This window comes from Phocoena sinus, chromosome 20, assembly GCF_008692025.1.
Source record: "Phocoena sinus isolate mPhoSin1 chromosome 20, mPhoSin1.pri, whole genome shotgun sequence".
Lineage (NCBI taxonomy): Eukaryota > Metazoa > Chordata > Mammalia > Artiodactyla > Phocoenidae > Phocoena > Phocoena sinus.
In genome coordinates, this window is record NC_045782.1 from 1,606,209 (window position 1) to 1,633,273 (window position 27,065).

At 49.4% G+C, this 27,065-nt stretch overlaps 2 protein-coding genes and 1 long non-coding RNA gene across 5 annotated transcripts in view; 2 read left to right on the forward strand and 1 right to left on the reverse strand.

The window, feature by feature from the left end:
• Nucleotides 1–4,168: 4,168 nt before the first annotated feature.
• On the forward strand, nt 4,169–9,007 carry LOC116745457 (multidrug and toxin extrusion protein 1-like). The gene is given in 5 exon segments (XM_032616209.1): nt 4,169–4,184; nt 6,188–6,259; nt 6,262–6,281; nt 7,619–7,717; nt 8,648–9,007. Coding segments are annotated over 5 exon segments (567 nt in total).
• A 2,547-nt stretch (nt 9,008–11,554) lies between these two features.
• The window catches only part of LOC116745041 (multidrug and toxin extrusion protein 2-like), a 50,497-nt gene continuing 34,986 nt past the window's right edge, over nt 11,555–27,065 (forward strand). Inside the window, exons 1-7 of the mRNA XM_032615338.1 lie at nt 11,555–11,575; nt 16,621–16,689; nt 19,474–19,622; nt 20,343–20,385; nt 21,410–21,454; nt 24,290–24,387; nt 26,415–26,512. Coding sequence (XP_032471229.1) covers nt 16,681–16,689; nt 19,474–19,622; nt 20,343–20,385; nt 21,410–21,454; nt 24,290–24,387; nt 26,415–26,512 — 442 coding nt within the window. The 5' untranslated portion in view covers nt 11,555–11,575; nt 16,621–16,680. The remainder of the gene's footprint in view (nt 11,576–16,620; nt 16,690–19,473; nt 19,623–20,342; nt 20,386–21,409; nt 21,455–24,289; nt 24,388–26,414; nt 26,513–27,065) is intronic.
• LOC116745043 overlaps nt 19,608–27,065 on the reverse strand; it is an 85,707-nt gene continuing 78,249 nt past the window's right edge. Inside the window, exons 3-4 of one of the 3 annotated variants that reach the window (XR_004347243.1) lie at nt 26,388–26,504; nt 19,608–20,112 (exon numbers count right to left, since the gene is read on the reverse strand). This is a non-coding gene — a long non-coding RNA (uncharacterized LOC116745043). Of the gene's footprint in view, nt 20,113–20,982; nt 21,228–26,387; nt 26,505–27,065 lie in introns of those variants that run through there. The other 2 variants (XR_004347245.1, XR_004347244.1) reach the window with 2 other exon arrangements.

The following is a 27,065-nucleotide window of genomic DNA, read 5'->3' on the forward strand; positions in this document are numbered from 1 at the left end:
TAAATTTAAGAAAATTGAAATCATATCAAGCATTTTTTCCAACCACAACACTATGAGATTAAAAATCAATTACAGGGAGAAAAATGTAAAAAACACAAACACATGGAGGCTAAACAATTCATTACTAAACAGTCAAGAGATCACTGAAGAAATCAAAAAATACCTAGAGACAAATTACAATGAAAACACAACGATCCAAAACCTATGGGATGCAGCAAAAGGAGTTCTAAGAGGGAAGTTTATAGCAATACAAGCCTACCTCAAGAAAGAAGAAACATCTCAAATAAACAATCTAGCCTTACACCTAAAGGAACTAGAGAAAGAAGAACAAACAAAACCCAAAGTTAGCAGAAGGAAAGAAATCATAAAGATCAGAGCAGAAATAAATGAAATAGAAACAAAGAAAACAATAGCAAAGATCAATGAAACTAAAAGCTGGTTCTCTGAGAAGATAAACAAACTTGATAAACATTTAGCCAGTCTCATAAAGAAAGAGAGGGAGAGGACTCAAATCAATAAAATTAGAAATGAAAGAGAAGAAGTTACAATGGATACTGCAGAAATACAAAGCATCATAAGAGACTACTACAAGCAACTCTATGCCAATAAAATGGATAACCTGGAAGAAATGGACAAATGTTTAGAAAGGTGTAACCTTCCAAGACTGAACCAGGAAGAAATAGAAAATATGAACAGACAAATCACAAGTAAGGAAATTGAAACTGTAATTAAAAATCTTCCAACAAACAAAAGTCCAGGACCAGACGGCTTCACAGGTGAATTGTATCAAACATTTAGCAAAGAGTTAACACCCATCCTTCTCAAGCTCTTCCAAAAAATTGCAGAGGAAGGAACGCTTCCAAACTCATTCTATGAGGCCACCATCACCTTGATACCAAAACAGAAAAATATACTACAAAAAAAGAAAATTACAGACCAAAATCCCTGATGAATATAGATGCAAAAATCCTCAACAAAATACTAGCAAACAGAATCCAAAAACACATTAAAGGGATCATACACCATGATCAAGTGAGATTCATCCCAGGGATGCAAGGATTCTTCAACATATGCAAATCAATCAATGTGATACACCATATTAACAAATTGAAGAATGAAAACCATATGATCATCTCAATGGATGCAGAAAAAGCTTCTGACAAAATTCAACACCCATTTATGATAAAAAATTTCTCCAGAAAGTGGGCATAGAGGGAACCTACCTCAACATAATAAAGGCCATATACGACAAACCCACAGCAAACGTCATTCTCAATGGTGAAAAACTGAAAGCATTTCCTCTAAGGTCAGGAAAAAGACAAGGGTGTCCACTCTCACCACTATTATTCAACATAGTTTTGGAAGTCCTAGCCATGGTAATCGGAGAAGAAAAAGAAATAAAAGGAATACAAATTGGAAAAGAAGAAGTAAAACTGTCACTGTTTGCAGATGACATCATACTATACATAGAGAATCCTAAAGATGCCACCAGAAAACTACTAGAGCTAATCAATGAATTTGGTAAGGTTGCAGGATAGAAAATTAATGCACAGAAATCTCTTGCATTCCTATACACTAACAACGAAAGATCAGAAAGAGAAATTAAGGAAACAATCCCATTCACCACTGCAACAAAAAGAATAAAATACCTAGGAATAAACCTACTTAAGGAGGTAAAAGACCTGTACTCAGAAAACTATAAGACCCTGATGAAAGAAATCAAAGATGACACAAAGAGATGGAGAGATATACCATGTTCTTGGATTGGAAGAATCAATATTGTGAAAATGACTATACAACCGAAAGCAATCTACAGATTCAATACAATCCCTATCAAATTACCAGTGGTGTTTTTTACAGAACTAGAACAGAAAATTTTAAAATTTGTATGGAGACACAAAAGACCCTGAATAGCCAAGGCAGTCTTGAGGGAAAAAAACGGAGCTGGAGGAATCAGACTCCCTGACTTCAGACTATACTACAAACCCACAGTAATCAAGACAGTATGGTACTGGCACAAAAACAGAAATATAGGTCAATGGAACAGCATAGGAAGTCCAGAGATAAACCCACACACCTATGGTCAACTAATCTATGATGGAGTAGGCAAGAATATACAGTGGAGAAAAGACAGTCTCTTCAGTAAGTGGTGCTGGGAAAACTGGACAGCTACATGTAAAAGAATGACATTAGAACCCTCCGTAACATCATACACAAAAATAAACTCAAAATGGATTTGAGACCTAAATGTAAGACCGGACACTATAAAACTCTTAGAGGAAAATATAGGAAGAACACTCTTTGACATAAATCACAGCAAGATCTTTTTTGATCCATCTCCTAGAGTAATGGAAATAAAAACAAAAATAAACAAATGAGACCTAATGAAACTTAAAAGCTTTTGCAAAGCAAAGGAAACTACAATCAAGACGAAAAGGCAGCCCTCAGAATGGGAGAAAATATTTGCAAACAAATCAATGGACAAAGGATTAATCTCCAAAGTACATAAAGAGCTCATGCAGCTCAATATTAAAAGAGTAAACAACCCAATCAAAAAATGGGCAGAAGGGCTTCCCTGGTGGCGCAGTGGTTGAGAGTCCGCCTGCCAATGCATGGGACACGGGTTCGTACCCCGGTCCGGGAAGATCCCACATGCCGTGGAGTGGCTGGGCCCGTGAGCCATGGCCACTGAGCCTGCGCGTCCAGAGCCTGTGCTCCGCAACGGGAGAGGCCCGCGTACCACAAAAAAAAAAAAAAAAAAAAAAAAAAAAAAAGGGCAGAAGACCTAAATGGACATTTCTCCGAAGAAGACATACAGATGGCCAAGAAGCACATGAAAAGCTGCTCAACATCACTAATGATTAGAGAAATGCAAATCAAAACTACAATGAGGTATCTCCTCACACCAGTTAGAAATGGTGTCATCAGAAAATCTACAAACAACAAATGCTGGAGAGGGTGTGGAGAAGAGGGAACCCTCTTGCACTGTTGGTGGGAATGTAAATTGATACAGCCACTATGGAGAACAGTATGGAGGTTCCTTAAAAAACTAAAAATAGAACTTCCATATGACCCAGCAATCCCACTACTGGGCCTATACCCAGAGAAAACCATAATTCAAAAAGACACGTGCACCCCAATGTTCATTGCAGCTCTATTTACAATAGCCAGGTCATGGAAGCAACCTAAATGCCCATCGACAGATCAATGGATAAAGAAGATATGGTACATATATACGATGGAATATTACTCAGCCATAAAAGTGAAAGAAATTGGGTCATTTGCAGAGACGTGGATGGATCTGGAGACCGTCATACAGAGTGAAGAAAGTCAGAAAGAGAAAAACAAATATCGTATATTAATGCATAAATGTGGAACCTAGAAAAATGGTACAGGTGAACCTGTTTGCAGGGCAGAAATATAGACACAGGTGTAGAGAACAAAAGTATGGACATCAAGCAGGAAAGTGGCGGGGGCGTGGTGTGGTGGTGGGATGAATTGGGAGATTGGAATTGACATGTATACACTAATATGTATAAAATAAGTAACTAATAAGAACCTGCTGTATAAAAAAATAAAATAAAATTCAAAAATTAAAGAAAAAGATATAAAGATTTGAATAATGAAATTAACAATGTTGATCAAATGGACACAGAGAGCACTCTGCATACAATAATTAGAGAGCAACGTTCTTGCGTCACATGGAACATTTTATAAAAATGTGATCCCCTTCTAGAATATAAACTAAATCTCAACAAATATCAAAGCATATGTATTACTCAGGTCACTTTCTCTGAGCCAATTACGATGAAGCTAGAAATCAGTCAGAAAAAGCTTACCAAAATTAGGATATTTGAAAACACCTCTGGGAGTTCCCCGGTGGTCCAGTAGTTAGGACTCGGTACTGTCACTGCCAGTGGCCCCTGGTTCGGGGAGCTAAGATTCCACAAGCAGTGTGGCTCAGCCAGAAAAAAAAAAAAGAAAACAGTTCTAAGTTACTTCCTAGGTCAAAGACAAAAGCAAGCGTACACTTAGACAATGAAAAAAAAAAAGTATAAACATTGCAAAGGAGCAGATAAAACTACTGTCATTATTTACAGAAGATGATTTCATAACTCAAGGACCTAAAATGGCTGAAAAATTACTGAAAGCAAAAGACATCAGTTAGATGGTGAAATACGGAAGTAACGTACGGAAACTGATAGTTTTTATAAAAGACACCAACAACTAGTTAGAAGGAATAAGGTCGGAGAGGGCAAAGGTGGGAACCAAATGCTTCACATGCATTTTTATGATGTTTTGATTTTTTTTGCCACAAAGTGAACGTACTATCTCATCCAAAAAAAGTTATTCACACGGGTGGATGCTGTAGAACACAGGAAGACCTTCCCAAGGACACTTGGGTGTGGACAGTTTTTAATGACAGGGTGTTGGGCATGTGGGAAGTGCAGACAGTAAAAAGCCTCAGGGACTAAGGGACCCGGGCACCTGAGGGGCACAGCAGAGAAGACGTTTCTAGAACAAAACTTCTGACATCTGTGTCTAGGCTCTGGGATGGGAGGCCCCTGGCGGTGGCTTGTGTGGGGACAGGTGGAGCAGATGAGGGCTCCTCCGGAGGCCCCTGCGTGACCCCGTGGGTGACTTCCATATGTCATAGGTGTGACCCGTTGTCCCTGACCCCGTCCTAATGTGACATCTCTCCTGGGTCTCCCATTTGTGACGTCAACGTTTACAGCTCCCTCTGTGTCTGACCCAGTGTATGACCCTCCCATGTGATGCCTCTATGCACGGGTCACTGTGACCCTTGCCCTCTGGCTTCCAACTGAGTTTGGCTGGTGTGGAGGAAGGAACTAGAAGGTGTGAACATAAATGCAGACCAACCAAAGGGGACCAGCAGAGGCTCTTCATGCCCAGCTGTGTGTGTGTGTGTCAGCCACTAGCCCTGGAATCTGGCAGAGACTCCAAGGCGGGTTGAGGAGAAGGAAGGATTCACGGCGGGACAGAGGGGAGGCTCAGGGCTGCCCTGCTGGAGGCTGCTGGCCTGGGGGGGCTGGAGGCCGCCTGACCGGAAGTGGGGTGTCCTGTGTGCTTGGTCAGGGGTCATGTCTGCCTTTCTGTGGCTGGTCCTGAGTTGGAAACAGGGACAAAAATTAGGGAAGCTGTCAGTTACTGATGGCGGCTTGGACATTTTGGGTCAATTATTGCAGAAGTGATTATTTAGCTTCTTGGATTATCCCTAGAGATAGGGATCTGCCTCTCACGAGTCTGACATAGGCTGGCTTCTGGGTTGTTTATTGTAGATAAGGGGTTGGCTTTCTGGGCAGGTCGCTGTAGATTGTGGGTCCGAGTTCTATTTTTGTATATAGTCTGAGCACTGTGGCCACAGTCCACGTGTAGATTCAGGCTCTCCCAGCTTGGAGTTTCTGATTCTGCTGTGGGTTCACTCTTGGCCAAAAGAACTCTCGTCACCTGGGGTCTCCCTCTGGGTCCTGTGTGGGTTAATGGGGTGGAGTTTTTAACGGTGCTTTGAGACCGGCGAGGCTTCTCCCGTCCTCCACCCCCACTCAGCCACTCCTTCTGTGTAGTCACCTGTCTGGGGATGATCCTGCCCTGGGATCTATGGCAGTCAGGGCAAGTCAGGTCCTGCACGAAGCTCCCTAGCGTAGGTCCTTTACAGGGCTGGCGACACGTGCATTTTTGGGGGGTGGGGGGACATGCCATGCGGCTCGTGAGACCTTAGCTCCCCGGCCAGGGATTGAACCCAGGCCCTCGGCAGTGAAAGACTGCCGAGTGCCCTGGACCGCCAGGGGACTCCCAACATCTGCGGTCCCCTTTGGTGAAGAAAATGGAGCATAGTAGTTTGGAAGTACTGTTAGCGAGTATCAATAGTTTGTCTTTGAGTATTTCCTTATAATTGGCAGTTTTCTTAAAGCCAAATGTTATGGCCAAAAATAGCCTCTCAATGTTTGTTCTGAGATCCAGAAACCTGGAAGGTGGCCTCAGGGGTTTCTGGGCTTCCTGGAACCTTCTGGAAACTAACAGGGAGAGCGGGGTAGAGGTTTCTGGCTCACCTTGGGCTCCGCCTCAGCCATGAAAGCAGATTCTCAGAAGTACTTAGGAGAAACATACGCCCCAGGGCGGCTGGTTTTCCACTGAATCAACCTCTATTAAATATTTCCACTTCCAGGTCTGTGGTTAGGGATCACCATCTGTGCTGTCTCTCAGGCTGTGTGTTTTCTAGGCTTTATTGCCCAGCTAAATTGCAAAAGGCCTGTCAGCAGGTAACTACACTCGTTGCTGTCCTCTCCTGGCAAACACACAGATCCAGTTTTACCTCTCTCTCTCTTAGTTTGGAAGGTTCTTTTCTCTTTTATTATAAACGCTACTTTTTGTCATTGTTGTTTTATTTTATCTTATTATAGTTGATTTACAATGTTGTGTTAGTTTCAGCTGTACAGCACAGTGATTTAGTTATACATATATATATACACACACACACTATATATATATATATATATATATATATATATATATGGTGTGTGTGTGTGTGTATTCTTTTTCAGATTCTTTCCCCTTATACAAAATATTGAGTATATGTCATTTTTTTTTTTTTTTTTTTTTTTTTTTTTGTGGTACGGGGGCCTCTCACTGTTGTGGCCCCTCCCGTTGCGGAGCACAGGCTCCGGACGCGCAGGCTCAGCGGCCATGGCTCACGGGCCCAGTCGCTCCGCGGCATGTGGGATCTTCCCGGCCCGGGGCAGGAACCCGTGTCCCCTGCATCGGCAGGTGGACTTTCAACCACTGCGCCACCAGGGAAGCCCTATGTCATTGTTTTTTTTTTTTTTTTTTTTTTATGCGTTACGCGGGCCTCTCACCGCTGTGGCCTCTCCCGTCGCGGAGGACAGGCTCCGGACGCGCAGGCCCAGCGGCCATGGCCCACGGGCCCAGCCGCTCCGCGGCACGCGGGATCCTCCCAGACCGGGGCACGAACCCGCGTCCCCTGCATCGGCAGGCGGACTCCCAACCACTGCGCCACCAGGGAAGCCCTATGTCATTGTTTTAACTGGACTTAATTCAGATGTGAAGGGCCGGTGAGCCTGGCTTTATTCCCCTTTGTTTATTAATCAGATAGAAAAACAGGGGGCTCTTTTCTCCCCTGGGTCCTATGCTAAACTTCCGTCTCTGTTCCTGAAAAGCCAATTTCAGGACAAGCTTTAGACCTGGAGAGAAAGGTGGAATGCCATCAAATTTATCCTGATATTTATCCTGTTTTTATGATCTCCCCGTGTTTCATTAAGATACCTGTGGGCATCTTTGTCTGTAAACTTCCTAGGGTCAGCGTAGGGTGTTAGATAGGTGATGGAGAAAAGAGGTGAAGGACGGCGAAGGGAGAATTCTACAGGATCTGGTCCCCGACCTGCCCTCATCTTTTTTCCATCCAACCTTCCCCACCCACTGACCCCACGTCAGTCGTTACAAAAGATGATCCTGTACTTGTTAACTAGAGAGGCTCCCATGTTACACGTCAGTTAAAGAACATGGCTCCACTGGGGAACGAAGCAAGTGTTTGATGAGCACTGTGGTGAAGCCTGTGGATTGACTTTGTCTCATTTTCTAGGCTCAGGTACATGCCAGTTTGAAACGAAATGCGGCCCAGGACAGGACTGCTGCTTTCTCCCAGGACCCACTTCGCCCAGGTATGACACAGCTGCCCCTGGTCTTGGGACGGGCCTGTCTAGGTGTTCACAACTAGATTTGCTGTGCTGAGCTCCCACTTAAATAGGGCAATAATGTCTCAGAAACAAATGATAAGGAACACCCAATTTCAAGGTAAACAGCTGAAGTCTGTTTGCTTTTTATTTTAGTTTTAATTTTTGGCTGCGTTGGGTCTTTGTTGCTGTGCGTGGGCTTTCTCTAGTTGCAGCAAGTGGGGTCTACTCTTCGTTGCGGTGAGTGGGCATCTCATTGTGGTGGCTTCTCTTGTTGCGGAGCACGGGCTCTAGGCGCGTGGGCTTCAGTAGTGTGGCGCGCGGGCTCAGTAGCTGTGGCACGCGAGCTCTAGAGCGCAGGCTCAGTAGTTGTGGCGCACGGGCTTAGTTGCTCCGCCGCCATGTGGGATCTTCCTGGGCCAGGGCTCGAACCTGTGTCCCTTGCATTGGCAGGCGGATTCCCAACCACTGCGCCACCAGGGAAGCCCCAGAAGTTTGTTTGCTTTAATTGCAGACACGGACACACTGCTACAGATCATTAAAAGCTGCAGGTGATCGATTCAGTACCGATGCAAGCACTTAGGGTGTTTTCCTTATTGTTACCCTTCTGAGGCATGCTGAGACTAAATCTAGGTCTGGGTCACTATCCTGCCTGGTACTTAGCAGGCCCTCTGACGGGAAGACTCGCATCTCTCCCCAGTGCTGTGAACGGCCTTGAATCATCTCTTAGGTCATCTTTCTCCTCCACTGGCCTTATTCTCTTTCTGAGATGCTAATTCGATGACTGCTGGCCCCTTGAACATTTCCCCGAAGCCTCTTAACCTAAAGAGCTACCTTCTTTGTTACATTACTTGGTGGGGCAGAGCCCCTGAGGACCCCAGCTGACCGCCGCGGGATCCAGTCCGTGTCTGTGGGGGAGTGGACAGCACCTGACATAGGATTTCCTTTCATCTCCATGGGAGCAACTGCTTCTTGAATTACCATTCTCCCAGCTAGTGGTGCCTACATGCATCTCCTTTTATACAGAAGAAAAACACCCTTTCAAGGCACTGAGTTCCTTTTCGTCTCCAGCAGGCCCTGGAAACCATGGAGGAATGTGGATAAGAGATGTTGAAAAAAAAGAGGCGATTCAGTCGGATCAGCAGACACGCCAGGAAGAGTGTCTTGAGGTTCATCCAAGGGCTGCGTGGAAATTGTCTGGGAGACAGCTGGTGCTGCGGTGACAGCTTCTGCTCTTTGGGGTCATTGTCATCTTGCTGGTGGGGATTTTAGTGAGAGTCTATGTCAGAATTCAGTGATGTGGCGAGACAAAGAGAGAGAGAGAGACAGAGAGAGAGAGAGGGAAGGAGGGAGAGAGAGAGAGAGAGAGAGAGAGAGGGAGAGAGAGAGTAGGCCAAGGGATGCTTCTGAACTTACCAACAAAAATTCATTGGCCTAAAGGTGGCAGTTCGTTTTCAGTTAACGTTATTCAGCTGTGCCCATGGAGGTCAAGAACTGAGAGTTCCAAGATGTATTTTCTGATGAAGAAAAAGAAGGAAGGTAAAAAGTACGTTTTAGTCCAAAACAACATCTGGAAGATTACATCCACCACCATGTCAACCGAAGACCTGTGTACTGGATGCATCGATGTATGGCTTTGTATATTTCTTCTGCTTACTGTTTTTTTTTTTTTTAGACAAACCCATATACCAAGGACTTAAGGATTCTTACTATGTGAATTTTTTTTTTTTTTTTTTTTTTTTTTTGCGGTACGCGGGCCTCTCACTGTTGTGGCCTCTCCCGTTGCGGAGCACAGGCTCCGGACGCGCAGGCTCAGCGGCCATGGCTCACGGGCCCAGCTGCTCCGCGGCATGTGGGATCTTCCTGGACCGGGGCACGAACCCGCGTTCCCTGCATCGGCAGGCGGACTCTCAACCACTGCGTCACCAGGGAAGCCCACTATGTGGATTATTTAAAATACATTTTACAATATATCTTCCCTTAGATTATTATTCAGCGGGAAACATTTGTTAATATTCATTTGGTACCAAGGGTAGTAGACATGCTTAAGGAACTTAAAAGGGGGAGAAGACAGATTACCAAGAAGAAAGGAGTCAGGGGGCATCAATTAGCATGCTTCCTGTCAAGGGCCTGTCTTAACACGGGTTTGGATTGACATGCTGGCAGGCGCAAGGAGGGATGAAGGACCAGCGCTTTGTTTTTGAGTGGTGGGCATCCCACGGAGAGAAATACAGGCTTCGAAGAGCTAACCCAGGCAAACTGGAGGGAAAAATCAGACCCTTTCTTATTTTGATAGAAGGAAGGGTTGATAAAGTTGGAAGGCAGCAAAAATGAAGAGTGTTCTAGGAGAGGGGAGGATGGGGTCCTGGGCAGGCCCTATTCGTCTTGTTTGGGCCTGTCCTCGTCTTAAAAAAGCTGCAGGCTTTTAGTGGCAGAGACGCGGTATATCCAGAAGGTTTTTGTCCGCCGACCCCTCAAAAAGATGAGGTCTTAATGAATGCGCTCTTTTCCTTGGCCTTGGCAATTATTGGGAAAGTCTTTGGAGCTGTGAAAATCCAATCACTGCTAACTCATCTTGGCGGGTGGGAGGGCGAGTCAACAGCGGCCTTGGATTAAGGGGTCATTCTTGCATGCCGCCTTGCCGGGCTAGCTCCACGCTGTTCGCTTAGCAAGCCTTCCTACCTACTAAGTACGCTGCGTTCTGGGGTGGATACAAACTGCTAGGCGTGCCGAACAGATCATGGAAAAAATGAGAAAAGGCAGCTCCTCTGAGTGAAAAACACCCCAGGGCAGATTTCGGCGGGGGTGGGTGGGTGGAGGTACTCCCTTAAGGCATCTCCACCCTCAGCGCTTCGTTCCCCTTGGGTTAGTTAAGTGGAGGGTCACCTTCCAGGGACCAAGACGAAGGCTGCACCCAAGGTGGCCCTCGCGGTGGGGCCCCAGCAAAGCCCCAGTCCCGGCTTTTCGTTCCCTCTCCACCGGGCACGGGGGCTCGTCCTACCCGCTGCAAATTGCGGGCGGCAGGGAGCGCAACCCGCCGGGGAGTAAATTCTTTGACCCAGCCTGGGGGGAGACATCCCCCGGAAACCAGCGAAGGCTAACTCGGCGCCCCCTGCACTGTTCCCACCTGCGCCTTCCGCGCCCCCCGACCAAGGCCGCCCCTCCCCCGAGTCCCGTGGGCCACGGAAGGCGGGGGCCGGGTTGGCGGCGGTAGGGGGCAGGCGGGGCGGGCGGGGCGGGGCCTCCCCACCCCCAATCCCGCCACCGCCCGCCGCCCCGCCCACCCAGCCCCCACCCTATCAGGCTCACCGCCCCCGCCGCCTCCCGCGCACTCCCGGAGCTGGCGCGTCCGCCGCCGACCCCGCCCGCCACGGCATGGAGACCCCCCTCGCCCCTTCGCCGCCCGCCGCCGAGAGCCCCTCGTCCGCCCGCGACGGCGCCCAGCGGCCCGGGACCCCCGGCTGGCGCGAATGCCTGCGGCCTCTGCGGGGCGCGCTGCCGCCCGACGTGGGGCGCGAGACGGCGGAGCTGGCGGCGCTCGCGGGCCCAGTGGTGAGTGCGCGGCGCCGCGCCGTCCTCCCCCCGGTCCCCCGTGGTCCCTCTCCTCGCGGTTCCCCCCCCGTCCCCCGCGGTCCCTCATCCCGTGGTTCCTCTCCCCGCGGTCACCCCGTCCCCCTCGGTCCGGCCGGTGGACCAGCGCCGTCCCGCGCCGTCTCGGGCGGGAGGGTCGGTGGAACGCGTTGGCCTCCGCTTTCCTCCCCCAGTTCCTCGCGCAGCTGCTGATCTTTCTCATCAGCCTCGTCAGCTCCGTATTCTGCGGACACCTGGGCAAGGTCGAGTTGGATGCGGTTACGCTTGCTGTCTCGGTAGGTTTTTACATTCTTCTTTTGAGGGGGGGGGGGGCGCTGACGACTTGGAAAAGCCTGGAATGTGAATTGTGGGATGTCTAACACCTGCACCTTCACACGGTCCGAGCTTGACCCGGGGGTTCCATTACCCTATCGTTAGATTTGGAAGGAGACTGTGTCAACTACTTAGAAAAGGTGTTCTCCGTACTCTCAAACCATGCCACTGACTCTAATTGGTCTGGGGACCAGGTATTGCAAAGAATTCGTAGCAATGAAGCGAACTCTGCTGGTAGAACTAAAAGAACTGCATTTTTTTTTTTCTATTATGAAGTTAAACCAGATAACATCTAGAACTAGGTTGACTGCTGTTAGTTTGAATTACACAGCTCCTTAAGGTGGTGCTGTTTCAGCCTTGTACTAAAGTGTCTCCCTGCCACCATGGATTGAAATTACACCCCCTTTGAAGTCCCTGCATTTTTGTCGGTGATGTAGTGGAAAGCTGCCTCTCTCCTGCATTTCATCCATGCTTTCAAAGAAGGTGAAAAGCTTCTGCTGGTAATGGCAGACGGTCTTTCCCAGTCTCAGAAAATGCCCCTCCTGTTCCCACCCAGGTGGGTAGAGCGCTAAGATCATGGTGGGGCCACAGAAGTTTTCCTTATGGTTGAGACCACCTTGGTATATGGAATCATACATTTTAGTTACAGGTCTATTATTGGGTGAACCCATTTGGTAGGTTGCCTTTTCATTTTGTTGATGGTTTCCTTTGCTGTGCAGAAGCTTTTCAGTTTCATGTAGTCCCATTTACTTTTGCTTTTCTTGCTTCTGATTTTGGTGTCAGATCCAAAAAATCATGCCCAAGACTTGTTAAAGGAGCTTACCGCCTAAGTCTTCTTCCAGGAGTTTTATGGTTTCAGGTCTTATGTTCAAGTCTTTCACCCATTTTGAGTTGATTTTCTGTATGGTGTGACATAGGGGTCCAGCTTCATTCTTTTGCATGCAGACTCTCCTTTCCCAGCACCCAGTTTTGGACAACCTATCTGGTACACCATCCTGTAGTTTTCCTTGTTGATGATCTGTATGTGGCCTCTTCTGTGTTCACTGACAACCTCAGGACCTAAGGGCTTGTCTCCTTGGGCGTGTGGGTCCACCTCCCTCCATCTCGCTGGCTTCCAGGACCACCGAATGCACATCGGGCTCCACATCCTGCACATTTCCAGCCCTCCGTGTGCACCCACAGCAGAAGCTTTAAACTTTACACTTCCGCTCACCACCCTTTATCCCTGGAGCCCTGTCAAGTCCGCACACCCTTGCTGCCTGTCCTTTGCCCTCATGGGGGTTTCCCATGCTGGGATCCCTCCGTCCTCGCTCGCTCTGCAGCCCCCGCTTGGTCCCCTCTCAGAATCCAGGGCCAGTCAGTGCCTGATTCCCCCTGCTCTTCCTTCAGCCCTGCCACCTGGATCCCCATCACTCTTCTCCCTCTCTCTTTTTTAAAAATTTATTTATTTATTTATTTATATTTGGCTGCACTGATTGGGTCTTGGTTGTTGCGCGGGCTTTTCTCTAGTTGCGGTGGGCGGGGGCTACTCTTTGTTGAGGTGCGTGGGCTTCTCATTATGGTGGCTTGTTGCGGAGCACCGGCTCTAGGCGCGCGGGCTCAGTAGTTGTGGCTCATGGGCTTAGCTGCTCTGCGGCATGTGGGATCTTCCCGGACCAGGGCTCGATTCAGTGCCCCCTGCATTGGCAGGCGATTCTTAACCACTGCGCCACCAGGGAAGTCTCTCATCACTTTTTTCTTTGAGACCAGCCTTCTACCTGGGCTCAGAACCATCCTTTCTCCTCCGGCCCATTCCCTTTCACTAGTGCTACTGAATTATGATAAAGTACCCAAGTCTCTCCTCGTGCAGCCCCCTCTCTGGCCTCTATCCACTTAACACTCTTTGCCAGAAAGTCTACACTGCGTCTTCATTTTCCTTTTCTCCCCGTTGCTAACTGGCCTGTTTCCCCACTGTTCCACTTAACCTACTCTTCCGAAAGTTGCCAGTGACCCCCCCCCTCCACCGCCCCCAATCTCCAGAGAACTTGCCCTCACTTGGCCGCCTTCCCCCACCTCCCTCCTGGGAACTCTTCGCACCTGCCAGTCCTCCCTGGTTCCCCTTCTGGTAGTTGTGCTGCTTCTTCTGTTCCCCCTCCTCCTCTGTTTGTGGGTGACCATCCTGCCCTGGGAGCACCCTACACACGGCCCGCTGTCTGCATCAGTCAGCAAGCCCTGCTGCCTTAATTTCCCACGTTTCTTAAACTCACTTTTTTTCTGTTTCCTGCTACTACACTCTCCCAGCTCGGCTTTCATCCCTCCTGCCAGCCGCAGGGCCTCCCCTCCTCCCGCCCTGACTGCATCCTGCCCCCCCCCCCCCCCATTCTGCAGCCAGAGTCGCACCCCTCCCGGCTTCTGACCTCCGGGCATCTCAGCCCCCTGCTTGCGGTGCCCACTGCTTTCTGTTACCTGCTTGCGAGGTCCGGGTGTGTCTGCCTAGACAGGGCAGGGTCGCCTGCACAAAACTGTCCCTGAGGACTCGCAGGCAGCCCAGAGCCCCCCGCTCCGGGCTGTGCTGGTCTGTCTCTGCCTGCTTTCTTGTGATCGCCCGGCTCCTGTTAACTTCTGCTGAGCCTGGTACCAGCAGAGATGCGGCCCCAGCAGACGTCTCAGAAATGCGTAACTTCGGAGACCCGAGCAGCCGACTCTCACCCAGGCGTCCCCTGAATGTATTTTTCTTCTCAGCTCTGTGCCTTTATGTTTCCCCATCTGTAACATGGCGAGGGTTTAAAGCGTGATGATTGTGTATGCCTGTAGAATCCCACGGTGCCTGTTTTTCCATTTATTTCACCAAAACTATTTTGAAACCTATCTTGGGAGGGGGATTCAGATTTTATGTGTTTTTTGGTGATTCTTTCCCTCTTTCTGTTTTTCCCCTAAGGCACTCAGTGATAAGAGGGTAACGGAAGAGTTAATAGTTTTTGAAGTAAAAATAAAATAGGAATACACCCAGCGAGGTCCTACTGTACAGCACAGCGGACTATACTCAATACCCTGTGATAAACCATAATGGAAAAGAATCTGAAAGAGAATAGATACACATACACATATATAAAACGGAATCACTTTGCTCTACACCTGAAACCAACACAACATTGTAAATCAACTGTATTTCAATAAAAACAAAGATTTGGTGTGTGACTAACAAGAAAAAAAAAATAATACAGTAGATACAAACCTAAAATTATACAGACAGGCTTGAAAAGGGCATGTGGGAAGGTGGATATGTTCCAAAGTCGGGCATTTCTGTGGATAAGGTCTTAGATAAGGGGGTCTGTGCCTGTCTTCTCGGGCAGTGGGTGGCCAGACTTTTGCTTTTAATTGGCTGTTAAATTGTAACAAATTGCTAGGGAGACAGTAGACTCATTTCAAGAAAACTATTTATTTATTTTTTTGCGGTACGCGGGCCTCTCACTGTTGTGGCCTCTCCCGTTGCGGAGCGCAGGCTCCAGACGCACAGGCTCAGCGGCCATGGCTCACGGGCCCAGCCGCTCTGCGGCATGTGGGATCTTCCCGGACCAGGGCACGAACCCGCGTCCCCTGCATCGGCAGGCGGACTCTCAACCACTGTGCCACCAGGGAAGCCCGAAGTGTTTGGTTTTAAAAGAAAAGAACATTTCTATATACCCACCTTGTTCCACAAAGCATTTGAGTTGGTTTATAAAAATACTTTCAAGGCAGATAGAGTTGGGTCCAAGACACACGGATGGAAGACGACGCAAGGTGGGGTGGTGGAGGTGGAGACTGGCATCTGAGGGGCTGCACATCTGCTCTGAACTCCCCACCTGTGTGGTTCCCCCAAGGGTCCCTGAGCCATCTCTCAGGGAAGAGCAGCTTTTCTCGATGCTGAGTCGTAGGGAGTTTCTCTTGCAGAGTTTCATAAAGTGGACACCCTGATGTGGAAACCCGTGTCCCAGATAACGTGCTCTGAGAGATACAGTAGCAGTTCCTGTGCATGTTTTATCACACTGGCTGCTGGGAGGGGAAAGTGTGACTTCAGGGCTGGGTTGGTAAAAGCTCGTTGACTTTAACCAAAGCCGTCTCTGAATAGTAACTTGACCCAGATGGACTTGAAGTTGTAGAGGAAGAATGACACCAAAGTGCATTCATTTACCCAAAAAAGGCTCACGTGTGACATTGTTTTTCAATACAAAACTCTTGAGAAATTGGCATGCTTCATCTTTCTCTCTTCCTGGAAAGCCCAGGTGTTCTGGGGCTTTTGCCCTGACGCTGTCCTGGGTGGGCTCAGCAGAGAGCATCTTGGGGTGGATGTCCCCTCCTGCTCTGAGGGGGGCCTGTCACCCACTCCTGGGGGCTCAGCCGAGAAGGTCATCCTGGGGCTGCCATCACTGCTAAATGTGAGCCCAGGATGGAAACGAGGGTCTTCAGCTCCCCCCACCCAACTCTGCTGGGCTCTGACCCTTACCTGCAGGTTACCGCTTGTGCCCCTGGTTGTCGGGGGCACTGGGTGGGGTCTGGGCGAGAGGCTGACACGAAAGTTGTGCCGTTCCTCACTGGAGGACCAGAGCCTGCGGCCAGGCTGCCCAGCTTCAGGTCGCCATCTGAGTGATGTAACTTGCTGTGACTCAGATGGCGCATAAAACGGGAGTGGTGATCGCAGCATTGTGTGTGTGACGGGCTTGGGAGGACCCTGCACGTAGTACACGCTCAGTCCAGGTTTGCTGCTGTTATCATTAAATGCACACCGTAGCTCAGGGGTATCACCTTCAGGTGTTAACCACAGCGTTGCTTTTATTAAATACAGAAGTTGTAAGGCGCTGTGGGTTTAGGAGAAACTAGGTTGTTGGCTTCCCTGGTCGGTGCAGGTGACTGTGATCCTTTAGTTAGACTACGTTCTGTGTGACAGTCGACAAGGACAGATGTGGACACCATGTGATCTGAGACACAGATCACCAGCTGCTCCCGCCTGGTCCCCGGACACTTGCCACACCTGGTCTGCTGTTCCTTGCAGGTTGTGAATGTCGCCGGGATTTCCATTGGAACTGGCCTGGCCTCCGCTTGTGACACACTCATGTCTCAGGTGAGGACCACCCTGCCCCACAGACCTTTCTTTGTCAGTGATCTTTCGTCGTAGAACCAATCTAGGGGACTGAGGTCAGGCTGTGGTTTTGCGGCCTTGTGTCTGTCGGCTACCCCGCTGCTGAGGGCTGTAAATGGAGCGGAGCTGGCTTTACTAACCCTGTCCTCTGGTCCATCTACTCAGGGCTGTTTTCCTTTTTCCGTCCTGTCTGATCCCTCCCACCCTAAAACCGTCCTCCTTCATCCACTGCCCCTCCGTCTCTCCTCTCCTTCAAACTGCTTGAAGGTGTCCCTTGTGGTCCCTGTCTGGACACCGCCCTGGACTCGACACCCATCACTGATTCCGTTCCTGCGTGGCCCCCCCGCCCGATCCTGGTCCTTAACCTGCGCAGCCACCACTCCCTGGTTGCCACGGTTGCGGATCCTGCCAATGGTCCAGCCACCTCTCCGGTGGCTCCTTCTCAGTCTGTGCTGTCTGTTCTTCTTCTTCCTGCCCCTTGGAGTCCCCTGCCCGCACCTGCCTCCCACTGTGGTACATCCTCCCCCGGCTGCTCTCTCCCCTGCCGCCAGCGGCGGTGAAGACTCACGTCGCCATCTCCTGCCCACATCTCTTCCCAGGGGGCCAGGCTCCATTCTGTCCTCAGACCCAGCTCATCCAGGATCCAGGATTAAGCTCACCAGTGTTTCCCTGTAGAGTTCCCTCTCTCAGGAATACACCACCCGCCGCTCAAGCCAGGAGCCGTCTGCTTCCTCCCCCATCGCCACACGTTAGCAGAACTGTTGACGGCTCTTGACTTGGACGCGTAGTGTTTCTTGACTTTGCTCGTTTCTCTCCATCCTTAGGCCTGTCCTGGGAGTGGGAGCTCTGGGCTGGTGTACGGGCATCACCAGCGCAGGGACAGAGGCCAGTCAAGGCCTTTTCCTCCCGGCTCTGGCTCTTATCTCACCCACCTGATCTATAACCAGAGTGGTTTTCCCTCTAGACTCTGAGCTCCTTAGGGAGAAAGGCTGTGTCCCTTTCAGTGTCTGAAGCCCTGTGGTTCAGCATTGTGCCTGCTGTATAGCAGGTACCTTGGAAATCTGTTGAATGGGTGAGGAGGTGGCAGAGATGGGTGGGTGGGTGGATGGATGGATGGGTGGATGAGTGGATGAGTGGCTGTATGATGAATGAGTGTGTAGATGAATGAATGGGTTGGGTGTATGATGGATGGATGGATTGTGGATGGATGATGGATGGATGAATGGGTGGGTGGGGCGGGGTGGTATATGATGGATGAGTCCTACCTTTAAACCCAAAGCCTGGGAGAATGAGGACAGGGTTACATGCCAAGGAAGGAGCAGTGCTGAGCAAATGTAGTATCTCCTGAGCTGCTGCCCTCGGCTCCCATCGGGTAATGCGTGAGGGTTTCCTGAGATCGTTTTTCCAGGCTGAGCTGAACACGGCTCTGAAGGACTTAATGTAATTTAGGCCAAAGCTAACTCTGGATTGGCATGATATAGGATACGAAATTTTATTTGAAAAGAGTTTTTTGGGTTCCTTTTTTTTTTTTTTTGCACCATTTCAACATTCCAGTCATTTTCATTTATATATATATACTTTTTAACAAAAAGGCTGTATCTTGTTTCCCCACTTAGCATATAATGGACATCTTTCTGTATTATTAAATGTACTTCCATAGTGGCACATTGTTTCCCAAATTTTAAATAGCTTTTTAAAAAGATTATAAAGGCCAAACACATATAGAAATTTTAGGTTATCTAGAAAAGTATTTTAAAAAGTGGAAAAAAATCACTAAAATTTACCCCCACCCATCCCCCAGTTACCTCTATCAACTTTTTGGTGAGTATCCTACAAATATTTCAATCTGTGTACATTTATGTACCCACACAACTCTAGAATTTACATATGGGGTTGTTTTCCCCTCCCCTTCAACAGTGTTTGGAGAATGTTCTGTTTCAACGAAGTCAGTGTATACTTTCCCATTTAATATTTGCATAATATTCTGTAATATGTCACTGGTATCTCCATTCTTCCGCTACCGGGTGTTTAATTTAGTCCCATTGTCTCTTTTAATGTGTGAATTGAGGTCGGTCGCTTTTGGTTGAAGAAAGAGAGACAGTCATTCCGTTACTTGCAGAGAGAGGAGGCCTGGGCCGGGGCACTGGGGAGCGGCCTGTCCACCTCCCTGCTCTCTGTGCCCTGGCCTCCCACCTGCCCCTCCGTGGCTCGTGGGGCTCCTCTGCTTGGAGCTGTCCAGTGACCCCTCCCCCTCCCCTCCCTCCCCGACTCTGTTCCAGCCCTGCAGCGCCCCCAGGCTGCTCCCGCTCATTCTCTTGCCGTCAGCCCCTGGGTGAGGGCCCCCCCGCATCACCAGGTCAAGAGCTGTGCTCACCACCACCCCAACACTCCTTCCTCTTCCCCTTCCCGGATTGACTTTTTTTCTATGAGAGCAGGGACTTTGCTCCCTGCTGAGTTAGTTCCCAGGCCTCACGGCTGTCTGGCACGTAGTAGGTGTTGTAGAAGTATCTGCTGAATGAATCCGGAAGGCTCCAGCATGTGCCCAGTTCTTCTCACACTTTTTAAGCTCAGCTCTTTCCTGCCCGCTTCCCTGGAGCAGGGGACCAGTCGTCCCGGGCAGCCAGCTCAGCGGCTGGGGTGGGAGCAGATGGCAGGAAGCACCCGGCAGGGCTGCTGGTGGCGGGCAGGGCACTTCCGGTGGAGGTCTGTTGGCGGGGCAGGCGGCCCAGGCGCTGCACTCTCCATCACTGTATTTGTGTTCCCAAGTCCTTTGGAGCCAAGAACCTAAAACGTGTGGGGATCGTCCTTCAGAGAAGCATCCTTGTCCTGATGCTGTGCTGCTTCCCGTGCTGGGCCCTCCTCCTCAACACCGAGAGCCTCCTCCTGTTCCTGAAGCAAGACCCCGAGGTCTCCAGGTCAGCTGGGTCTCTAGCGTCACAAGCCCAGGGTCACGGTCAGTGGCTGGTTGGTTATCTTGCCTGTGTTGACATTTTCGGTCAGGCACCTGGACTTGAACCCTGTGGAAGGTGGAAGCTGTGACTCTGGCCTGCGGGACCCTGGGCTGGTGGGGACCCCCCGATGCAGATGCACGGGGACCCTGCCCTCCAGGAGACGTGGCCCCACCTGCCCTTCACGGAGTTTCTCTGTTTGGCGTTTTGCTCACGCTTGTTTTTAGTTGGGACTGTTAACCCTCAGTTCTAGCAGGCTCCCCAGTGATGTCAGGGATGCCGGATGCAGGGGGAGACTGTCCTTTCTGGAGATGCAGGCTGTCCTTTTTGGAGACTGTTGGTCGTGCTTCCTTGTGAGGTACAGCTGCAGTCCTGGCTCTTGCAAGAGGCTTCCGAATTTTGCCCAACTTTCAGTTCATTTGGCTGTGTTCCTTCCAGCTTTTCTGCCGAGGATGACCTGAAAAACATCAAGTCCAGCTCCCCTGAGTAAGCAGACATTTAGCAGCCCTGATGTGATGTCCACTTACGTTGCAAAGAAACAGTCACTTACAAGTGTTATTAACTTTCTCCCATATAAATTATTTTTAGTTTTAATTTTTAGAACATACTCTGTGGATTCAGCTTGAAGACAGCATGACCAGCAATTGTTTTAATATTAACTGGAGGCTCTTTTGTTGTCTGTTTTAGGATAGCCCAGATCTATGTGATGATTTTAATCCCTTCTCTTCCGGTAAGTGTCAAGAACATCCTTGCGTTTCGGTACACGAAGCAGCTCGTGAACGCGGGCCTCCCCTCCTTTTGTTCGTTTATTTTATCAATGTGCTATTCATGCAAAAGTTGAAAATTTCTTGGACCTGTCGTCCCCACCCCACTGATCCTCAGAGCTTGTGCCACTTTGATGTCCAAGAGCTTAAATTAAATATAAACACTGATAAGGGGAAGACATTTCCTTCCTTATTCTAGGGTTACTTTTTTTTTAAATTAATTTTTATTGGGGTATAGTTGCTTTACAATGTTGTGTTAGTTTCTACTGTATAGCAAAGCGAATCAGCCATGTGTATACATATGTCCCCTCTTGTCTGGATTTCCTTCCCGTTTAGGTCACCAAAAGGCATTGAGTTGAGTAGAGTTCCCTGAGCTATACAGTAGGTTCTCATTAGTTATCTATTTCATACACTATTTTATATCAACAGTGTATAGATGACAATCCCAACTTCCCAATTCATCCCACCCCGTCCTCCACTTTCCCCTCTTGGTGTCCATATGTTTGTTCTCTACGTCTGTGTGTCTATTTCTGTTTTGCAAATAAGATCATCTGTACCATTTTTCTAGATTCCACATATATGCGTTAATATACGGTATTTGTTTTTCTCCTTCTGACTGACTTCACTCTGCATGACGGTCTCTAGGTTAGGGTTACTTTTGATTCCAAATTAATCGGGATGCTTCCTGGGCTCCGCCTGGATTTGGGGAAGGACGGCCAGCTGTCACCCTCGGAGCCATTCATACGTCAAGGCAGCGAGTGGCTTCTCTCGAGCTGGTTAGAATTCGCTTTTGTCCTCACGGAGTCTGCTGGGAAAATCCAAATAGGTAGCATTTAATTATCCTAGCATTTGGTTAGTGTGGGTCTGAGTCTCTGAATTTGAGGTCACATAACAAGATAAATATTTTACTAAAAACCAGAACCGACGTAAACTGTGGGAATGAGACTTTTTTTTAATCAACAAGAGCTGTTTTTCTGTTTTATCTTACAGGCCACATTCCTGTTCCAGCTGCAGGCAAAATATTTACAAAGTCAGGTACAGATTCTTTAATAGTTTTACTCCATAATACTGGAAATGTGTAGTCAATATTTTTTTCCCTAACTCGACGTGGTATTTCTGTTTTATTTATTTATTAACAATAATTTTACTCTGTGCCAGATACTGTTCTAAATGCCTTATAAATACATTAACTTAATTCCAATAACAATGTGAGTAGGCTCTAGCCTTTCCATTTTTAGATAAGAACACTAAGGTATGTAGATGAGGTGACTTGCCCAAGGTCATACAGATTGTAAGCCAAGGAGCTGGGATTTGAACTCAGCCTGGCTCCAAAGTCTGATCTAAAGTTTTTAATATTTAAAAGTCTGTATTTCTGGGGCGGGCTTTTCCCTAGCTTTCCCCAGTTTGGGTTTTAGGCAGACACGCCCAACAGCGCGCTGAGAGTCATTTCTCGCAATCTTGCAAGAAAGTAATTATTTTACCCAGCTTCACAGAGGAGGGGAGTTAAGGGCTGAAGAGGGTAGGTTCTGAGTTGGCATTCGCTAGATCTTTTTCTACAAACTATCCTGCCTTAAGGATCTGCTTCGAGTATTTCTCTTTCCAACACGACAGCCCAGTGCTGGGCTAGGCCTGAGGGTTACGGTGGAAGGCGGGCTGCAAGGTGGAATGGGCTGAGTGTCCGAGGCTCTGGACCCTGGGCCGTCCCAACTCACACTGCCCCTTCCCCCAGGCTCAGTGAGACTCGGGAGCCAGACCGAACCAAACGTGTGGCTCCTCGAAGTGGGGGCCACCTGGGACCTGTCCCCCACCGGGCTGCACCTTCTCCATCCGGGCCGCACCTGCAGTCCCACCGTCGCGTGTCCATCTTGCCCATCCTTAACGCCCCCTTCCTTGCTCTGTGCCCCGACCCTGACTGTGCTTAGACAGAGATGCACTAGAGTGAGAGCACTGAGGCTCCAGCAGAGGCCTTGTTGCGCTGAGGTCCCCAGGGTAGTGGGCTCTGGTCCAAGCTCCAGGCTGAGCGCTGTCACCACCTGCGTGTCCACAGCCTGCTTCCTGGCCCCGCGGGACTGGCCAGAGTGCCACGCTGCCAGCCGGGCCGCCGCCCACCCACCCCAACCCCCGGGTAAATATCTTAGGGAAACTTCCATAAAAGTAATGGACAATTTTTTCCGAGGTTCTACCCGAGCTCTGTCTGGGTGGAGTCTTGTGGATGGATGTGCCCCGCCCTAGAGAGATGCCCGGCCCCGTCACATCCTCTAGGCCACGTGGTTTCTGGCTTTGCACCGGCCTCAGACTAACTCTGGCGCCTGTTTTAGGGGAGGAGGACCCAGTGTCCCACGGCCACCACCGCAGCCGTGTGCAGGGCCCCCCGGGGCCTCGTGCAGCACAGGGCAGGGTGGGTGCGGGCAGAGTTGAGAGGCGCTCCAGCCCACCGAACTGAGCCTCCATTGCCTGCGTGTCACCGATTGTCTACGAAGCCATTGCACTTTGACAGTGGTCAGCCGTTTAAATGCAGGGGAAAATGCAGAAGTCTTACTTAAAGAAAGTACCAGTGTTGCGTGGGCAGCAGATACAAACGAAGTGAGTAAGAATAAAGGGATGGGCGTTCACGGTACCCCTGCTCCGCCACGGGCATCGCTGGGTACCCTGGATGAGGTGACCTCGTGTGACCCCAGCCTCGGTCCTGGCGCCTCGCAGGTGGTCTTTCCTTATAGACCTCACGCCGGGACCCGGCTGGCTCTTGGCGTGGGTGTCCCCTCTCTTTTCTCGCTGGGATGCTGTGGCCTGTGCTGCTGTGGCCTGTGCCGCCGTCGTCACGCAGAGGCAGTCACCCACCGGGCTGGTCTGGCTCAGGCGGCACCAGTGGGGGCGACGCCCCGTGGTCCCGACCTCTGCTATTGTTGGTCTTGGGTTACTTCGCGGTCATTTAAAATTGTCTCCTGTTTAACTCTGAACGTTCGTTTCATCACCTGTTCAGGAAAACTTCAGTCTTCCTCCTGCGTTTGCCCTTCACTCTCACATGACTACCACGCTCAGAAGTGACATCAGACGTGGGTTTTTTCCCCCCACACCAAGCAGTCCAGGGCACCAGCTGGGTGTCGTACAGTTTCACTCTGACACTGTGTACCTGGAGATGGCGTCAGATCCCACGGGTTACGGGCTCAGTCCCACGTGCCTGCTCCCCTGACCCCCCCAGATGCTCACTGCAAGTCCAGGTTGTCACCTGTGCTGACCAGTTGGCTATAAATCAGAGGTTCCCACGACCTCCTCTTGGGTTCGATTAATTTACTAGAACTCCTCACAGAACTCGGGATCACTGTTCTCTTACTGTTCACTGGTTTATTATAAAACGACATGATAAAGGATCCAGGTGGGCAGCCGGGTGGAAGAGGTGCGTGGGGCAGGGTATGGGGAGGGGCTTATGCCCGTGTTCCCCCACCTGGAAGCTCCCTGAAGCCCGTGCTGTTGGGACTTTATGGAGGTGTCCTCACAAGGGTGTGCTCGTTCATTAGCTCCATTTCCAGCCCGTCCCCCCTCTCGAGAGTGGGGGTGGGGAGCCTGAAAATCGTGGTGACCGGAGCCCATCCTGGGTCGCCTCATTAGAACAAAAGATACTCTTGGTACTCTTATAACTAAGGAATTCATAAGGCTTTCAGGAGCTCCGTGTCAGAGGTGGGGTCAAAGACCAGATATTAGAATAAGAGATGCCCCTGGTGCTCTTCGCACTGAGGGAATGGCAAGGGTTTAGGAGCTCTGTGCTGGGAACCGGGCGGCAGAGACCGATGTATACGTTTCCTGCTCCTCGCGCCACCCAGCTGACAGGCTGTTGAAAGGGCTCACGTTTCCCTGTGTGCCTGGGGCTCTTAGGGTATCATCCTGCCTCAAGTGGTTACTGGCATTGCAGCGAACATCCTCAACGTGGGCGTGAATGCCCTCCTGCTGTACGCCCTGGACTTCGGAGTGGCGTGAGTAGTGACCCCTCCATTCCCCACGTACTGAGTGCCTTCTGTGTGCCAGCCGGGATGCAGGGGAGGGGACAGCCCAGTGGGGAATGCCAAGCTGTGTTCATGGGCGGCGGGTGCCCTGGAACCCGGGAGGGAGGAACGTTGGGGCTTAGTCCGGGGAGAGAGGGGAGCTGACACCCGCCCGGAGGAGGGTGATCCCGAGCCTGGGCAGACAGGGAGGGGTGACCCCAGCAAAGGCAGGAGGTGGGCAGAGGCCTGTAGGGGTTTTCCCGTTGTCCCTGGGGTGTCAAGGAATGGAGCCAGATTCCGTCTCGAAGAAGCTCGAGCAGGCGGGGGTCACACGGAGTAAGACCTCCCTGGGCGGGTGCCACGAGCTGGTCCCCCCTCACTTGAGGCCCCCAGAGCCTGCTTCCTCCGTGTGGCTGGCGTGGTCTCACCAGCACTCGTGGACTGGGCCCCGGCAGTTTTGAGGTGCTTTAGGGCAGTGAGTTCTTTCTTTTTTTCGGCTTGCTGCACAGCGTGTGGGATCTTAGTTCCCCCACCAGGGACTGAACCTGGGCCACTGCAGTGAAAGCGCAGAGTCCTAACCACTGGACCGCCAGGGAGTTCCCTAGGGCAGTGTGTTTCTTTATAATGAAAACTGGTTTCGTGGGTCATGACCAGCACTTTGAAAAATTAAATATATTATGAATGAAATAAGATGAAATAGAACAGGAAATAGAACATGGCCTGGGGGTGTTTTTCATGAGACATTTGCTTCTATGGCATGTGAGTACTGGATAGTGACGGAAATTTAATTCTTACTGTTGGTTGCAGTAAAAAATATATACAATGGGCATCCCTGGTGGGGCAGTGGTTGAGAGTCCGCCTGCCGATGCAGGGGACACGGGTTCATGCCCCGGTCCGGAAGGATCCCACATGCCGCGGAGCAGCTGGACCCGTGAGCCATGGCCGCTGAGCCTGTGCGTCCGGAGCCTGTGCTCCGCGGCGGGAGAGGCCACAACAGTGAGAGGCCCACGTACCGCAAAAAAAAAAAAAAAGTATACACACACACACACACACACACACACACACACACGCCGTTAATTGAAGGATTATGCAGAGTTAGAACACAGACCAATCAATGAAAAAACATTTGTAACACCTTCCAGAAAACTGAAAGAGGCTTTGGCCGTGGGGGAGTGAAGAGTCAGGGGCCAAGTTTGAGAAGTGGTGACACTGACCCACACAAGCATCTCAGCAGGCTTCTCTGAAGGTGGAGCTCAGAGACTGTCTTTTAGAAGGTTTTTTTAAACAGATATACAGAGGGCAGTTTGGGAACAGGTGGGTGAGAGGAGAAAAACACAGGGATGGATTAAGAAATGAAAAAATGTGAGAACTGGGCAGGAGAGTGAAATGAAAAAATAGAAGAGAATCAGAGTTCCTGGTCTCTGTGCCAGGACAGGGCACATTCTATTTGTGGGGCTAAGATGTCATCCATTGACGATGCTCTCAGGTTATTTCCCAAGACAAGAGAAATTTGTTATAATCCTGGGAAATAAAACTACTATGACCCTAGACCAGTTGTTGAACACAGTAGCTGTCTGCGATAGCCTTATTTATTTATCATCTATCTGTCTTTTGCTGTGCTGGGTCTCAGTTGTGGCATGCATGTGGGATCTAGTTCCCCGACCAGGGATCGAACCCGGGCCCCCTGCATTGGGAGTCTTACCCACTGGATCACCAGGGAAATCCCTGCTATAGCCTTTGAACTAAGTACGTTTAAGAATTTAATTTGATGGTTTATTTAAGGCTATCAGAACAAGGAAGGGTGATAAGTCTTTATGTCCTTTTACTTTTCTAGTAGCATTGGGTTCTTCCACAAAAATTCAGTCTTGATGAAAGGAAAACAAGTCTATTATAAGTGGATCTGGTGTTTAAAGAGAAGATAGTCCAGGAGCTATGGGCTCATCTAATAACTGTGAGAGCGAAAGCTTATTATTTGGGAGGAATGTACTCACGGGTGACAATAGCTTTTTCTCCTTCAGAGGATCTGCCTGGGCGAACACCACTTCCCAGTTCTCCCTGTCTGCTCTTCTCTTCCTGTACGTGTGGTGGAAAAAAATCCACGTCCACACCTGGGGAGGTAATGAGGACATTAATTTCTTATGTTATTTATTGTTCAGAAAGATGTGATTCTGGTCTCTGAATTTTTTTTTCCCTCAGACTTTTTTTGTTTTTATCTTTTGGGAAATTTTAAAATTCTATAAAATATTTAAGTTACTGAAAATATAAAAGTTACAGGTTCAACGTGATTTGTTTTTTTTTTTTTTTTTTTACATCTACGAAGGCAGCTTTTGTTCATAGAAACCTACTGGTTTGTAAGAATTAATATTAAGTGAGTTAAAATACAAAATCCTAGCTGTTTCTTGCAAATCACTCTGCTCTGTTCAAGTGAAGTTTGATTAATGTCTTATCAAATCACACGAACAGATGGAACTCTTAAACAATCAGCACCACTTTCAACTTGGCTAAAGTCCCTTAAGTATCCTAACATCCATTTGTAAATTTAGTAAAATAGATGGTTTTTTTTTTTTTTTTTTCTGGTACGCGGGCCTCTCACGGTTGTGGTCTCTCCCGCTGCGGAGCACAGGCTCTGGACGCGCAGGCTCAGCGGCCATGGCTCACGGGCCCAGCTG